Here is a 14,708-nt window from a genome sequence, read left to right on the forward strand (position 1 = left end):
TTCTAAAAAGTGGCGACCAGAGGAGAAAGTGATCAGAAAATTTTCATCTTTTTATATACCCGCGTGTTCGTACAGCGCGATGCCTGTTTCTGGTCAAGAAGAGAATGCATTGACATCAAAACATTAGACTTTGACAGCATACTAAGGCCTGTCTTAGAGTTTTGAACTGGGCACTTTTAATGCTTCCAGGCTACTATTGGCACTCAGTAGAGAAACTTTTCTCTGTTCTGTGGCTTTCAGGCCAAACCCAATAGCGCATGAGCAGACAATGATATCCGTTCACCTTTTGTCTTTGCCGCTTTGATAGAGCCATCAAGGAGATTGGTGATCCATTTGACTGATTACCGGAAAATTCGTTTTTTGAATTGGCGTTTCACGTTTTTCATCTCGGCAAAAGCTTCCCTAGATGTCTTGAGGAACCTTGTATTCTTCTGAGCACAATAATTCCGCTTTCATCCGTCTAACGATAGTATGAAGTATATGACAACGGTGCGGGGCACAACTGAAGTTGAGTGATAGTTTGCAATTGCATTCATGACCTCACCACTCACACACCTCGATTCGTGTCCCAACGAACTCTCTCCCAACATCTTTTTACATGGGTGTGGATTACCACTACAATTTCCTATCTCTCCTCGCCAAGATTTGAGCCAGACTAGCATAAAGATCAAGTCAGCTTTGGCAGAAAGTTGAATTTTTGAATCATTAGTGGGTCCTTTGACTACTGAGTCAGGTTATCATGACTCAAATTAATCAAGACTCTAACGAGATACATGAAAAATTACAGCAGGCAAATGAAGCGGATGAACTCAACAAAGACTGTACACCAAAATGTATTTAAACACAGAGATATTTGGCCTCCACAAATTGCATCTGGATAGTCAGCGCCTCAAGGCGGTTTGTTTCAAAGTAAAAGTCACCTCTTAGAGCACTTTACTCAGGATTCAATGCGTTCCTTTTCAAAGCAGCGTACATATCTTCCAACCCTGCGTGTTCTACCAGAAGAACAACTACTGTACGATGGCAGTGAAGGTTCTGTGAGCACTGTGGATGAGCATGACGAGACACTTGATTTTGGCAAAGGTGACGGAACTAATGTTGAAGCGGAAATTGAGAGTGAATCTCGGGACAATGAGAAAGTGCAACATGGTGTTCCATATGAACTGCGCGACGAAAAGGGCCGCAAATGGTGGAAATACTTTGACGAGTTTGAGTATCGTGCCAACTCAGAATACAGGAAAAAGCGCACTTGGTATACATTTCTATACCCAAACCATTTGACACAAACCAAAGCAGAACGTACGTTGCTTTACAAGCTAGATCTTATGATTGGTCTCTACTTTTTGATGTTATGCTGGTGCAAATCTCTTGACACCAACAACTACATCAACGCTTACTTTTCAGGAATGCAAAAGGACCTCAACATGACTAAAAACGATTACATCAATACCACTGCCATCTCTAACGTAGGTGCAATTGTGCTGCAGCTGCCATTCATGTACTTTCTACCAAGATTCCCTGCCCATCTCATATTGCCCATCATGGACTTGGGATGGTCCTTTTTTACCTTTGCCTGCTACAGAGCCAACTCTTTGGCTGAACTGAGAGCTTACCGTTTCATGGTCAGTGCATTCGGTTCCGCTTACTATCCAGTTTCTCAAATTGTTCTCGGTGCCTGGTACGCCCCTGATGAGATCAGCTCCAGAGTATGCCTCTTTTTCTGCGGCCAGCTGCTGGGAGGTGTGACATCAGGATTGTTGCAAGCCAGAACTTATAAAGATCTAAATGGAGTCCATGGCCTTGCTGGGTGGAGATGGATGTTTTTGATCGATGGAATTGCCATCTCCATTCCATGTGCTATCATTGGGTATTTTGTTATTCCAGGCGTTCCTTCGAAATGCTACTCCTTATTTTTAAGCGACGATGAAATTCGAGTTGCTCGTGCCAGAAATAAGAGACTACAGATCAAAGATGCTGTCGACAGCAGCAAATTGCTATCTTTGTTCTCTTGGAAAATTTGGAAAAAAGTGTTTTTCACACCAGCCTTCTGGGTCTTAGTCGTATTTGACACTTGCTCATGGAATAACATGACCGCGTTTAGCGGAAGTTTCTTATTTTGGTTGAAAACCGATCACAACTTTTCTGTGGTAAAAATCAATAATCTAAGTGTGCTTCCGGCATGTCTTGGATTTGTTTTTGTGTTTTTCTGCGCCTGGGGTGCTGACTTGTTCCGCACGAAATGGATATTCATGGTCTTCTCACAAGCTATGAATTGCATTTCCTGTGCCATTTTGATCAAATGGGATGTTTCCAATAGTGCTAAGTGGTTTGCGTTTTTGATCACCTACTTTTCTGTTGCTGCGTCTCCATGCTTGTGGTCCTTCATCAACGACTTCCTAAGATTGGACCCGCAATTGAAGGCAGTGACGTGGATCGCCATTTACAGTTTTTCGCAGTCTACTTACGCTTGGATCCCAACTTTGGCATGGAAAACAGTGGAACAACCCCGCTTCAAGACGGGTTACACCGTGAGTTTGATTTTCTCGATTGTCTACGGTTTGTGGACCTTTGTGGTGTTGTACTTTTACAAGAGAAACGAGAAGAAAAACGCACTTGGCAACGGTATAATCCTCTACAACAGTGATCATGGTGAAGCGCCTCCTGCGTTCATCGAAACGGAAATGGAGAAAAGAGGCGAATACTATTTCTTGAAGGAGAAGAGTAAGGAAAAGCAAGACATTTAGTGCCGATAGAAACTCGGCTTACTGTAATTGTTTTGTTTTTTCAGGTTTTTAATATATATAGAAGGAGGTCTTATATAATATAGTTGGTAATAGAATCTGTTAAAATCATAGCAGGTAATATTATAGAAGGCCTATTTTCTTGAGCTCTTCGCTCAGAGTACCATTTTTTTCGAACCGGTGCAGTTCGCGCTCTGTACCCCAAACTTTCCCGTTTACGAAAATGGTTGGTAGGTTTCTGATTCCTGCCACCTGCTCGAACGCATCTCTGTATTTCAGCTGAGTGGCCCTGTCGAAAGCACCGATTTCGAACAACAGAATTTTGTCTAGGACACCAAACTTTTTCCAGATCGAATTAGCGTAAACACAATCAGGGCAGTAATTGGCGGACAATTGAACAAATTTCTGAGACGAAATGACTTCTTTAGCTTCGTTAACGTATTCAGACATGGTTATTTTCAACTACAAACAAGTAAGTTCCCAAGTCAGTTCGAAAAAACGGTCTAATTTGAAAAATTAAAAACACAGCTGACTGAATCTTAGAGATTCAAGTCTACCGGATGGTCTACTTCATTCCTTCTTTTATACATTTCTGTCGGGAACTGATTAACTTCTCTTATAGCGGACGCAGCTGCGTTTTTATTTACCATGTTGGCCGCCAATTCATAGATAGTTGAGCACTTGGTACGTAAGAGCTTCAATAATTTAAGAAGTGACTACTAAACTACAGCGTAAAAGACCAGCCACACCATTGATGACTATCCATACGGACTTCTGTTCGATACCTAAGATTCGCTCCTTTAAAACTTGGTCAGGATGTCTTCTGAAAGAGCGTGTATGCTTTGCGGAGTAGTATTAACAACGGCAGAGTTCACAAAGGATGGATGTCCGAACTGTCAAGGAATATTTGACGAAGCAGGTGTAAGCACAATGGAGTGTACTTCTCCTTCCTTTGAAGGCCTCGTTGGAATGTGCAAGCCCACCAAATCGTGGGTTGCTAAGTGGATCAGCGTAGATCCTTATGTACCCGGGATGTACGCCATCAAGGTTGATGGAAGATTACCGGTGGAAGTCTCTGACATGTTGCCGCACTATAAACCAAGGGATGGGACTCAGGTAGATTGAAAAAGCGGAAAACAAGCTACAGAAAAAATGTACATAGTGGTATCGGGATCGTCGCGAGCAGCAAAGACGGCAATCAGACAAGGAAAGAAAGCGATTTTCAATGTGTCCGTTTCGTTCACGAATTGTATGCCAAAAAATTGGTGGGAAACCACTAAAGCTAGCTCACTGGAATCACGTTCATCAATGGTTTGGCTGATCCAGTTGCGATTAGCGTTTGAAGTATGTGAAATCGTGAGATGATGTTCTTATAATTTTTCAATATATATAGAGAGAAGAAAAGCCGCAGACATTTCAGAAGAACTTTTAAATACGGCAATCGACACACGAGTTGGTCACCACAATTACCAATCCTCCATACCAAGCGCTTCAGCTTCACAAATGTGAAACGAAGCCAAAGTGTGATTCCCACAAATAGATATCACTGTGTACGTTGAGAAGTTTTGCAGGGAAGAATAGTATTAAATTCCCCGTTACGTCAAGCTCGGCGGAAAACTGCATGCTCGACTGTGAAATAAGATCGAGGTTGGTAGCCTGTTCTACTTGATTTCTTCACTTTCAAATGCTTTCGATAGCTACTACCCGAAAATTTGTAGCACCTGGTCTTGTTAGAACGGCTCTTGCAAAACCATGTCAGACCCGATCTATCGCTTTCTTCAATGAAGTTGCCGAATCCTTCGTACTTTTACATGAGTTAAGTGGGCTACCATGGATTTTCCTAGTTCCAGCGACGACCTTCAGTCTCAGAACAATTTTTACGCTCCCATTCAGTATCTGGCAGCGTCGAAGAATTGTCAAACAGCAAGAGCTACGGAAAGTGACACAGGCAACAACTCCAGTGGTGAAATTACGACTGGCCGCTGCTACGCAGCGCCAGCAAATGGAATCACAATCTAGCTCAGCGGTATTGCAGAAAAAACCACCTTTAACGCCGGAACAAATTACTTTACTGGCGCTCAAGGAAACCAGAACCCGTCAAAAAAAGCTTTTCGAAGACAATAAGGTCCAACTGTGGAAAAATTTCATTTTACCACTGGTTCAAGTGCCGCTATGGGTATCTGTCTCGATGGGACTCAGAAACCTGACAGATCATCGGTTGATTGACACAAATCTCTCATCAGTACCGCCCTCATTGCATGGGTCGAATATGCACGAAATAATAAGTCAGATTGGTTCGCTTGACCTTAGCGTCCCGTTAGATAACCTCCCCATGCTTGCACCGCTATGCTTGGGTCTACTGGCGCTCATGAATGTGGAGAATAACGGTAGAATGATGACCACAACGACAGCGGGGGCGATGGGAATTAAGGTGGCATTGAGTCCGAACTCTAAGCTTTCACAAAGCACCCAAAGTGTCTTGAACATTTCTCGACTGAGTTGCATTTTTTTCATGGGTGTTTCGACCCAAGCTCCTTTTCTATTGTCCATCTACTGGATCAGCTCTCAGTTGTATTCGTTGGTTCAAAACGCATTTTTGGACATGCTCTGGCCTTACCAAAGGTAGAAAGGAGACTGAAATATATTGTCCTTACGAAGAATGAAAACGTACTATACAGGATGGGAACTAAAACTCGATAGATATGCTGTGGGCTAATTTGGTACTGACAGAGATGCATTATTTGGAGTCATTTTTCTTTTGTTTTGCCAGTTCTTTTCTGGTACCCTTCAAAAGCTCCAAATGTCCAACTCGGCTAGCTATCAGTTTCTCAGTCGACACAGTCAGCGATGAGACCTTATTCAGTTTTTTAAGATGTGATAAGGATTTCTTCTTGGACTTGATTTGCAGAGGAGCAGCTTTCCGCAGGTTTTTCTGCATCTTTGTTACTCTTCTGGGGTCCTTGGCTTGTTTGGTGACTTTGAGAGCTTTTTGTGGCATGGAGGTTGATGGATTGTTGAAACGATTGTTACCGATCTTATGGTAGGCGGGTACAATGCGATGAGCGATGAGGTCTTCCCCGATGTGAAGATTTTCAGATTACTTGGAAGAATTAGCTCCATCTTCGTGTTTGGTGATAACCCTCACCAAAACTGGATTTGAATAGTTCTGTCGCTGTTGCGGCAACGCGACCGTTAGGCGATACTTTAATGCTCAGCATTCACTATCAACAATTGAGATGATACGTTCTCTCTTAATTGCAGTGGCTCGCATACTCGGAAACCAAATTTAATTTAAGAGAGAAACGGGTTAACGAGCGAAAGGCTTTCAAACCGATTACGTCGAATCATCGGTATAATCTCTCTAACTGGTTGTTTGACTTTTGGCTCTAAATGTCAAGAAGCTCAAATGAATGATCGACGATCCCGACAATTTCGTCACGTGACTATTTTTGACAGAGTCAAAATATATGATTTTTCTAAGGAAGAGGTGGTAAGAAAAGGGATATAACTAACGAAACCCAGAAGAATGCATTACGAAACTATGCCATCTCGTTAAGTTATAGCTCGGAAGCAAGACAATTAGCCTAAGAGCAGGATTTTAGCTGTGTTCATCTTTTCAAAAATGAATCGAATAGTGTGAAATTCAATTCCCTTACTTTCCCAATTTAATAATTATATTCCCTGCATGAAGAAGTTAAAAATTGAAAAATTCCAGATATTGAAAATCGAATTAAATGCAAATATAAAATCTGGAATATCATCCAAGATAGTCTGCTTTCTATCGTTTCCTGAATCGGTAGAAAAGTGATTCACTTTTCAAGAGACCAAGCCCTTCCATAAGCATACGCCATGTCGGTTATCACTTTCCCAGGGCCCCAGGCTTTGAGTGCCTTTAGAGTGGAAAACTTGATCAAGGGCATCGAATCGTATTGCAATAGCTCTTCCGTTATTTCGGAAGTGCGGTCGTGCTACATCCACTACGTCGATGTTGAGGGGAAGCAACCACTAACAGAGGAAGCCACCAAGCTACTGGAAGTTCTTTTGACGTACGATATCGCCTTGGACGAAAGCGACGTTTATGCCCAGGAACTCAAGACCGCGGTGCAAAACAACTCAGCAGAATTGAGTTCCGACACTTATCTCATCAGGATTCTACCTAGACCTGGCACGATCTCACCATGGTCTTCCAAAGCAACCAACATTGCGCGTGTTTGTGGGCTGGACGCGAACATTGGTCGTATTGAGCGTGGTGAGGCTCTGCTGATCAAGACTGTTCCTGGATTCCCACTTTTGGAAAACTTGAATGATATCTCTTTGAAGTCGTGCTACGATAGAATGACCCAAAAGCTGTATGTGCTGGAGTCACCTCAACCGGAGACTATGTTCTCACATCAGTCGCCAAAACCTCTGGCCCATGTCCCACTAGCCTCTGACAGTTCGGCTTCTCCCAGAACAATTCTCGAGAAAGCCAACCAAGACCTTGGTCTTGCTCTAGACAAAGGCGAAATCGACTACCTTATTCACGCATTTGTTGAGACACTGCATAGAGATCCTTCCGATGTAGAGCTGTTCATGTTCGCCCAAGTTAACTCCGAACATTGTCGTCACAAAATCTTCAACGCTGAATGGACCATCGATGGTCTGAAGAAGGATTTGTCACTCTTCAAGATGATTAGAAACACACACGCTCACACATCCGAATATACCATTAGCGCGTACTCTGATAATTCTGCTGTCTTAGAAACCGGTAACGAAGCTTACTACTACGCACCTGATTTCAAATCTAAAGAGTGGAAAGCTGTCAAGGAAAACGTGCCTATGCTAGTGAAAGTTGAAACTCACAACCATCCAACCGCTGTTTCGCCTTTTTCTGGGGCTGCCACAGGTTCTGGTGGTGAAATCAGAGACGAAGGTGCCACCGGAAGAGGTTCCAAGTCCAAGTGTGGACTAAGCGGCTTTGCAGTTAGTGATCTGTTGATTCCAGGTCACAAACAGCCCTGGGAGCTGGATGTTGGAAAGCCCAACCACATCGCTTCTTCTTTAGATATTATGATCGAAGCACCATTGGGTTCCGCAGCCTTCAATAACGAATTTGGTAGACCATGTATCAATGGGTACTTCAGAACTCTAACCACTAAAGTTTCGAACTCTGAAAACAAAGAAGAAATCAGAGGATTTCATAAGCCTGTTATGCTTGCAGGGGGTTTGGGTGCTGTTAGACCTCAATTTGCCTTGAAAAACAAGCCAATAACACCTGGCTCATGTCTGATCGTTCTAGGTGGTGAATCGATGCTCATCGGTCTCGGCGGGGGGGCTGCGTCTTCTGTCAACGCTGGTGAAGCCTCTGTGGACCTAGATTTTGCCTCCGTGCAAAGAGGAAACCCCGAAATGGAGCGTCGTTGTCAGCAAGTTATTGATGCATGCATTTCGTTGAATTCCGGAAATCCAATTCAGTCCATCCATGATGTTGGTGCTGGGGGTCTGTCAAATGCTTTGCCTGAGCTTGTCCATGACAACAACCTAGGCGCCAAGTTCGACATAAGAAAAGTTTTGTCTTTGGAACCTGGTATGTCGCCGGTTGAAATCTGGTGTAATGAATCCCAGGAGCGTTATGTTCTTGGCGTGTCACAACAAAACTTGAGTTTGTTCGAGGAAATCTGTGAAAGAGAAAGAGCACCTTACGCTGTTGTAGGACATGCGACCGCAGAGCAAAGACTGATTGTTGAAGACTCGCGTTTGAACGAAACCCCAATCGATCTAGAGATGTCGGTTTTGTTTGGCAAACCTCCTAAAATGACTAGAGAAGCTTTGACTCAACCACTAGCTCTTCCTGAAGCTAATCTGGATGTAATTCCTTCGCTTGAAGATGCTGTCAATAGAGTCCTGAGCTTGCCATCTGTTGGGTCCAAATCCTTTTTGGTCACTATTGGTGACAGAACTGTTACTGGGCTTGTTGATAGAGACCAGTTCGTTGGTCCATGGCAAGTCCCTGTTGCAGACGTTGGTGTGACCGGAACTGCTCTGGGTGACCAAATTTGCCGTTCAGGTGAAGCTCTGGCGATGGGAGAAAGACCAACCAACGCTTTAATTTCGGCCGGTGCATCTGCGAAACTATCTGTGGCGGAGTCGCTACTAAATCTGCTAGCTGCTGATGTGAAGTCCTTGAAGCATATCAAACTTTCAGCCAATTGGATGTCACCTGCTTCTCATCAAGGTGAAGGCGCTAAACTCTACGAAGCCGTCCAGGCAATTGGTATCGATTTATGTCCCGACTTGGACATCGCCATCCCTGTTGGTAAAGACTCCATGTCCATGAAAATGAAATGGGGTGAAAAAGAGGTCACCGCTCCTCTCACACTGAACATTACAGCTTTTGGTCCCGTCAACGACACTTCTAACACTTGGACCCCAGTTTTGAGAAGAGAGGAAGGTACTGTTTTGGTTCTCGTTGACCTCGCCGCTGGACTAGCCAAACATTCTCTTGGCGGTTCTGCTCTACTCCAGGTCTACAACCAGGTTGGTAACACTTCGCCCACTGTGCATAACAACAAGGTATTCAAGGGCTTGCTAGAAGCATTGCTGGATCTACATCAGACCGATTTAGTATACTCTTACCACGATAGATCTGATGGTGGATTGTTTGTTACTTTGGCTGAAATGGCATTCGCTTCTAGATGTGGTCTTGACATCATTCTAGATAAATCGTCTGATGTTTACACTCCACTTTTCAACGAAGAGCTCGGTTGCGTTTTCCAAATTTCTGAGGATAAGATCACGGATCTTGAGGAGCTCTTTAACAAACGTGGAGTTTCTTCTCAATACATTTCGATTGTTGGTAGACCTAGATTTGACTCGCAGAAAATAACAGTCACAGATAAATCTGGTTTTGTTCAATTTGAGAGTGAAAGATCATTACTGCAAAAGACATGGACTGCAACCTCTTATCAAATCCAGAAAATGAGAGACAATCCAATTACTGCTGATCAGGAATTTTCCAGTATCGCTGATGATAAGGACCCTGGTGTGCATTATTCTTTGACTTATGATCCTGTTGACGAAATGGGACTCGCTAAACTTGCCTCTTCCAGGCCAAAGGTGGCAATTCTAAGAGAACAAGGTGTCAATGGACAAATGGAAATGGCTTGGTGCTTCCAGCAAGCTGGTTTCACTGCGATTGACGTTACAATGACAGACTTGCTAGAAGGAAGAGTCCACTTGGATGACTTTGTCGGTTTTGCGGCATGCGGTGGGTTCTCCTATGGTGACGTGCTTGGTGCCGGTGCCGGGTGGGCAAAGTCTGTCTTATATCATGAAGGGCTTCGTAAGCAATTCGTCAGATTTTTCAACGAAAGAGACGACACCTTCGCTTTTGGTGCTTGTAATGGTTGTCAATTTTTGAGTAGACTAAAAGATATTATTCCAGGATGCGAAAACTGGCCCAGCTTCGAAAGAAATGCAAGTGAGCAGTACGAGGCCCGTGTTGCAATGGTTGAAATATCACAAGACGAAGGTTGCAAAACGGACAGCATCTTTTTCAATGGTATGATCGGCTCTAAACTACCTATTGCGGTTGCGCATGGCGAAGGTAGGGCTGCATTTAAAAACGAAACCGAAATGGAGAAGTTCGAACAACAAGGCCTATCCAGCATTAGATACGTGGATAATTATGGGAATGTTACCAAAAACTATCCCTTCAATCCTAACGGTGCCACGAACAGCATCGCTGGTGTAAGATCTCCAAACGGAAGGGTCCTTGCGATGATGCCTCATCCTGAGCGTGTTTGCAGACTAGAAGCCAACTCTTGGTACCCTTCGGAAAAATACGATGAATGGCAAGGATATGGACCTTGGATAAGAATGTTCAGGTCTGTCAGAAAGTGGGTTGGATAAGGATAGTATAATACAATAAACACAGTAGAACATGTATAATAATGATGCTCAATCGTGAGTACAGGTTATACCGAATAGTGTGAAAGTACCGCTCGATATGTGCATGAGAATTGATGATAAAGGCTCTATATAAAAGTAAGATCGTGATGGTATATTGCGAAATTCTACAAAATGAACGATGATAGCATGTTGAATATGAAGCCATTCGATTAGGCAGCCTTTTTGGCTCTAAGCTCAGCTCTTTTCTTCATTCTTTCTTCTCTCTCCGCTTTAGCTTCAGGACCGGCCTCAGTGTCCAAACTGAAGTCCCACCAGGTGAAAGAAGAGGCGTAGTTGCCAATGAAGTAATGGTGGTGTAGGTCATGATGAGCTGCACCTGCCCATAGCGGTAGGAACTTGTTGAGGGACCATGGGAAGTCATAACCAGAGTGAGAATCAACAGCCTGGAAAAGTCTTAGGGTAATCCACACGCAAAGAGTGAACAAATGTAGGTTACCGGTGTACATCACATACAGGATGGGCATACCAACGGTACCAAATCCAAGCGATAGGGTTTCTACTGGGTGGGCATATTCAGCAGTGAGTCCAAAGGGCGCTGCGTAACGATGGTGCTGCTTGTGGATGTACTTGTAGAAAACACCGTAATGGAACAAACGGTGGGCCCAGTAATGCCAAGTGTCTTCTAGGATGAAAAAGAGACCGATTTGGAAAGCCATGGTTTTAAGAGAGGGGAAAGGTACGGACACAGAAATGCCCAACTTCTGGCACATTGGATGGAAAGTCCAGATGGGGATAGCCTCAACGAGAAAATGGGACAGTAGAACGGATTTCAAGCAGTGCCATTGCTCCTTGGCGCTTGGAATTTTGGTAGGCTGGATTTTGTAGCGACGGAAAAATGGGATTTGATCGATGATGGCCCAGGGTAGACATCTGAAGAAATACATGAATTCGTGCAGCACGAAAAACATGAGACCCGTGGCCAAGATGTCGTTGTTCATGTAAACGTACCAGGACGCCCAAACCTGTGCTATTAGTCCCAGCTCCGGTTGGCTTGACTGAACGTTGTGCAAAGTGGTGAGATACGACCCGCTATGGGCCAAACTCGATGCCAATGTGGCATTTTCGAAAACTGCAGACATTGAGGGCTATCTAAATCGGCGAAAAAAAAATGAAATGAACAGCTCTTGTAAAATCGAGCCCTATTTCAACGAAATCCTATGGTTTTTGACCGTTTTTGATCGTTTTTGTTCGTTTTTTTTCGAGAAACTCGGTGTGCCAATTTTGGTTGGCTGTTGAGAGCTCTTTGGTTCGAAACTAATTCCACGAATACCACTTTTGAGGTGGCTATCTGAGAACTTCTTGAAGTTTGGTTACAAAAGGCGTTTGTTCCAAGAGATGAGGTGCCAAAATCGTGGGTTCCTTATATACACCATACATATAACCCGAAATACAGGAAATTTGCAATGCTGTCTTTAAACGACGCTGATGAGATGGTCTCGAAGATAATGCGAAAAAAAAAAATATTAAACGATGGGAAATTGAGTTGATAATTGACATGCGTCGTGTGGGACGATACAAGGTAGGAAAGGAGGCGTAGAGTGCAGGAATAGAAGCCGGACGGAGCAAGGAGGAGGAGGAGTCTAAACTGATGGTTTAGGAAGAGACGCATAGGGACGGAATTTGCGAAAGAAGATGGAAAATGAAAAATCGCGTTCGTAGATGTAGATCCCTTTGTACGAATTGTTAGTTTTCGCTGGTCATTTCAAGAGTAACAGAATGGGGGCATAGCCTTAAGAGGGGGGATTGCTATTAAGACGTGCTTGTACATATTTTAGCTTCCGGATAATGAGCATGGACATCGGGAAACGTTGGGTAGTGGTGGTTCCTGTTATGTATCACTTTTCACGGATGTGTCGTTTATTGTCTCTCAAAACTGCGATGTCAACCGTACAATCAAGATCAGGCCATTATGCTTGTCAATATCGGCAAAAGGCTTGTGTTTTACGAGACACCTGAAGAACGGTTTGAAGGATTTCTTTAAATGGAAGGTGGGGAATTAATGATTATATCGGGAGCAAGGGAATTCGTACTGCAATCGTCAAAGTCCAAAAGAGGTTGATTGATGTGAAAGTTGATTCAACACTGGGCTCAAGAAGATTCGATTACAAAACTGCATATCAGGGGAGAGGCGTTGTGATTAGCATATAATGCCAGTGTTTGAAAGTATATCACGTGACCAGAGACATATGACGGTAAAGGTGAAAAGTGACATAACAAGATCACCATTCCTTCACACCTGACAACAGCACAGCTGTCTACTGTCTTAAGCAGCAAGTCAACTTACCGTTTCGATTCCAACATATCATACCGCGTGCACTGACCCATCGACCGAACAGAGAGAATCAAATATCCAATTTTTTTCAAAAGCTTGCTTGTGCCACCACATCCAGCAAAGTGTCTTTCCGACCATCATAAATACACCAAAACTCTCAACTCTTACAAACACCGCCTTCACTATCCTGAACCCTCACTCAAACAGTCTTCATATAGATCATTTGACACGTTATCAACTATTAACTTAATAATACTTCAACATTGAATTCCGGTTCTCATCGCGATGACCTCACATACACACGAGCCAGACCGCTGTATCGATGTCTCAGCTATGTTACATTTTAGATGCCTCTTGCATGGAGAAGGGCATCGGTAACGTCAAGAGATGGTTTGAAGGGGATCAGAATCGCCAGTTTTCTCAAATTAGCTTCTATATTCCAACTTTCACTCTACAAGAACTAGATTTTTTGAAGTATCGCAGGAACAGTTACACTGCCAAAGAAGCACTACGATTTATTGACGGAACAGACTTCCCACAAAGCGTGGACTTGATAATTGAGTTCCCTGAGCTTCTCGATACCATACCATGGTCAAACGTACTTGAACATCAAGCTTTCGAAGTACCTGAATTTGATTTGAAACCCAATTCACCTCATTCACTACCCCGTCGTCTGCGAAATTTGCTTAAAAGCTGTACCTACAAATGTCATTTAGAAGGTAGCAACAACCAGACTTGGACATTGGTCACTGAAGATCCACAGATTCGTCGCCTTGCCGATGCATTTGGCATTCCACATTGTTCGCTCGTCGCAGCAGACCAAGAAATTTGCAAAAAACTCGACAAAAGAGCTTTCCAACAAAGCGTCAAGTTCAGCGACTCTTTGAAAAAGACAAGTGTCAAGGGCTCATCTGGTGGGAAAGATGTGTACCGCGCCAAGTTTGACCAGGTTATGTACGCGAGCCGAGGCCCTGGTAACCTATGGAAGCCTTGAAATCCGACCCAACTACAAATAGAGCATGCTATGACCACTGCAAAAAGTCTTGCACCAGGTTTGGACAAAAACCGGTGTACTCTCCTCACAAGCGCTAACAGAAGTTGTCTTTACTCGTTTAGCGTTTTCGACAGTGATCGGAGCCGCAGCAAAGTGCTCTCTTGCCTCTGGAAACCTCCACTGTTTAAAACACACTGCTGCTAAATTTACTAACACAATATCTCTATGCAGAGATATCTCAGACATTTCTACAAGTTTACGTCTGTGACGCTACGTACAGTTTCCCTATAGCTCAGCAAGCCAGAAATACAAGAAACTTTATCTAATTTTTGATCCATCGTTGCATTTTCAGAATATGTCAATAGTTGTATTCATCGAACGGAGTACTTAAACGCCTGCCCTAACATTAGAGATGCCAGAAAAAAAGCTAAGAATAAATTCATCATTATGCAACAATGGAACAATTGTATACCAATTGCTAGGAGGAATCCTTTCCTTCTACAAGATTAGATATCGCGTTAGTTAACGCTCCAAGTCCTGACCTTCAATCTGGTATGTTCAAGTGATCGATTCAGTTAATAAAAATCTTGTCTTTTATATATACTCTAAAATTATTATGTGAATTACGTAATCATAATTAATTTAGTACGAGATTCGAAAAATGCTGAGATGTAGGGCTTGGCTGAGATGACGAACTGGAAGTTTGATCGATTTCATCGGGATTCCAGTATGAAATGAATAGTAGGGACTG

General features: G+C 43.3%; 8 protein-coding genes across 8 annotated transcripts; 5 read left to right on the forward strand and 3 right to left on the reverse strand.

Annotated features, from left to right (window-relative positions):
* Positions 1 to 947: 947 nt before the first annotated feature.
* Positions 948 to 2,744, forward strand: VHT1 (LALA0S01e11276g1_1; the record flags this gene model as incomplete). The annotated part of the gene is made up of 1 exon (XM_022774619.1): positions 948 to 2,744. The coding sequence occupies one exon, from the start codon at positions 948 to 950 to the stop codon at positions 2,742 to 2,744; it is 1,797 nt and encodes a 598-aa protein (XP_022626698.1).
* A 120-nt stretch (positions 2,745 to 2,864) lies between these two features.
* On the reverse strand, positions 2,865 to 3,191 carry GRX8 (LALA0S01e11298g1_1; the record flags this gene model as incomplete). The annotated part of the gene is made up of 1 exon (XM_022774620.1): positions 2,865 to 3,191. One exon carries the CDS (start codon positions 3,189 to 3,191, stop codon positions 2,865 to 2,867), a length of 327 nt encoding a protein of 108 aa, XP_022626699.1.
* Positions 3,192 to 3,557: 366 nt separating this feature from the next.
* SPT4 (LALA0S01e11320g1_1) lies at positions 3,558 to 3,866 on the forward strand (the record flags this gene model as incomplete). The annotated part of the gene is made up of 1 exon (XM_022774622.1): positions 3,558 to 3,866. One exon carries the CDS (start codon positions 3,558 to 3,560, stop codon positions 3,864 to 3,866), a length of 309 nt encoding a protein of 102 aa, XP_022626700.1.
* A 559-nt stretch (positions 3,867 to 4,425) lies between these two features.
* COX18 (LALA0S01e11342g1_1) lies at positions 4,426 to 5,367 on the forward strand (the record flags this gene model as incomplete). Its single annotated transcript, XM_022774623.1, has 1 exon — positions 4,426 to 5,367. The coding sequence occupies one exon, from the start codon at positions 4,426 to 4,428 to the stop codon at positions 5,365 to 5,367; it is 942 nt and encodes a 313-aa protein (XP_022626701.1).
* A 111-nt stretch (positions 5,368 to 5,478) lies between these two features.
* LALA0_S01e11364g (LALA0S01e11364g1_1) lies at positions 5,479 to 5,739 on the reverse strand (the record flags this gene model as incomplete). The annotated part of the gene is made up of 1 exon (XM_022774624.1): positions 5,479 to 5,739. One exon carries the CDS (start codon positions 5,737 to 5,739, stop codon positions 5,479 to 5,481), a length of 261 nt encoding a protein of 86 aa, XP_022626702.1.
* An 851-nt stretch (positions 5,740 to 6,590) lies between these two features.
* On the forward strand, positions 6,591 to 10,631 carry ADE6 (LALA0S01e11386g1_1; the record flags this gene model as incomplete). The annotated part of the gene is made up of 1 exon (XM_022774625.1): positions 6,591 to 10,631. One exon carries the CDS (start codon positions 6,591 to 6,593, stop codon positions 10,629 to 10,631), a length of 4,041 nt encoding a protein of 1,346 aa, XP_022626703.1.
* A 209-nt stretch (positions 10,632 to 10,840) lies between these two features.
* Positions 10,841 to 11,770, reverse strand: ERG25 (LALA0S01e11408g1_1; the record flags this gene model as incomplete). The annotated part of the gene is made up of 1 exon (XM_022774626.1): positions 10,841 to 11,770. The coding sequence occupies one exon, from the start codon at positions 11,768 to 11,770 to the stop codon at positions 10,841 to 10,843; it is 930 nt and encodes a 309-aa protein (XP_022626704.1).
* A 1,515-nt stretch (positions 11,771 to 13,285) lies between these two features.
* NMD4 (LALA0S01e11430g1_1) lies at positions 13,286 to 13,957 on the forward strand (the record flags this gene model as incomplete). The annotated part of the gene is made up of 1 exon (XM_022774627.1): positions 13,286 to 13,957. The coding sequence occupies one exon, from the start codon at positions 13,286 to 13,288 to the stop codon at positions 13,955 to 13,957; it is 672 nt and encodes a 223-aa protein (XP_022626705.1).
* Between the last annotated feature and the right edge of the window lie 751 nt (positions 13,958 to 14,708).

The sequence above is a fragment of the Lachancea lanzarotensis genome, scaffold LALA0S01 (assembly GCF_000938715.1).
Source record: "Lachancea lanzarotensis genome assembly LALA0, scaffold LALA0S01, whole genome shotgun sequence".
Lineage (NCBI taxonomy): Eukaryota > Fungi > Ascomycota > Saccharomycetes > Saccharomycetales > Saccharomycetaceae > Lachancea > Lachancea lanzarotensis.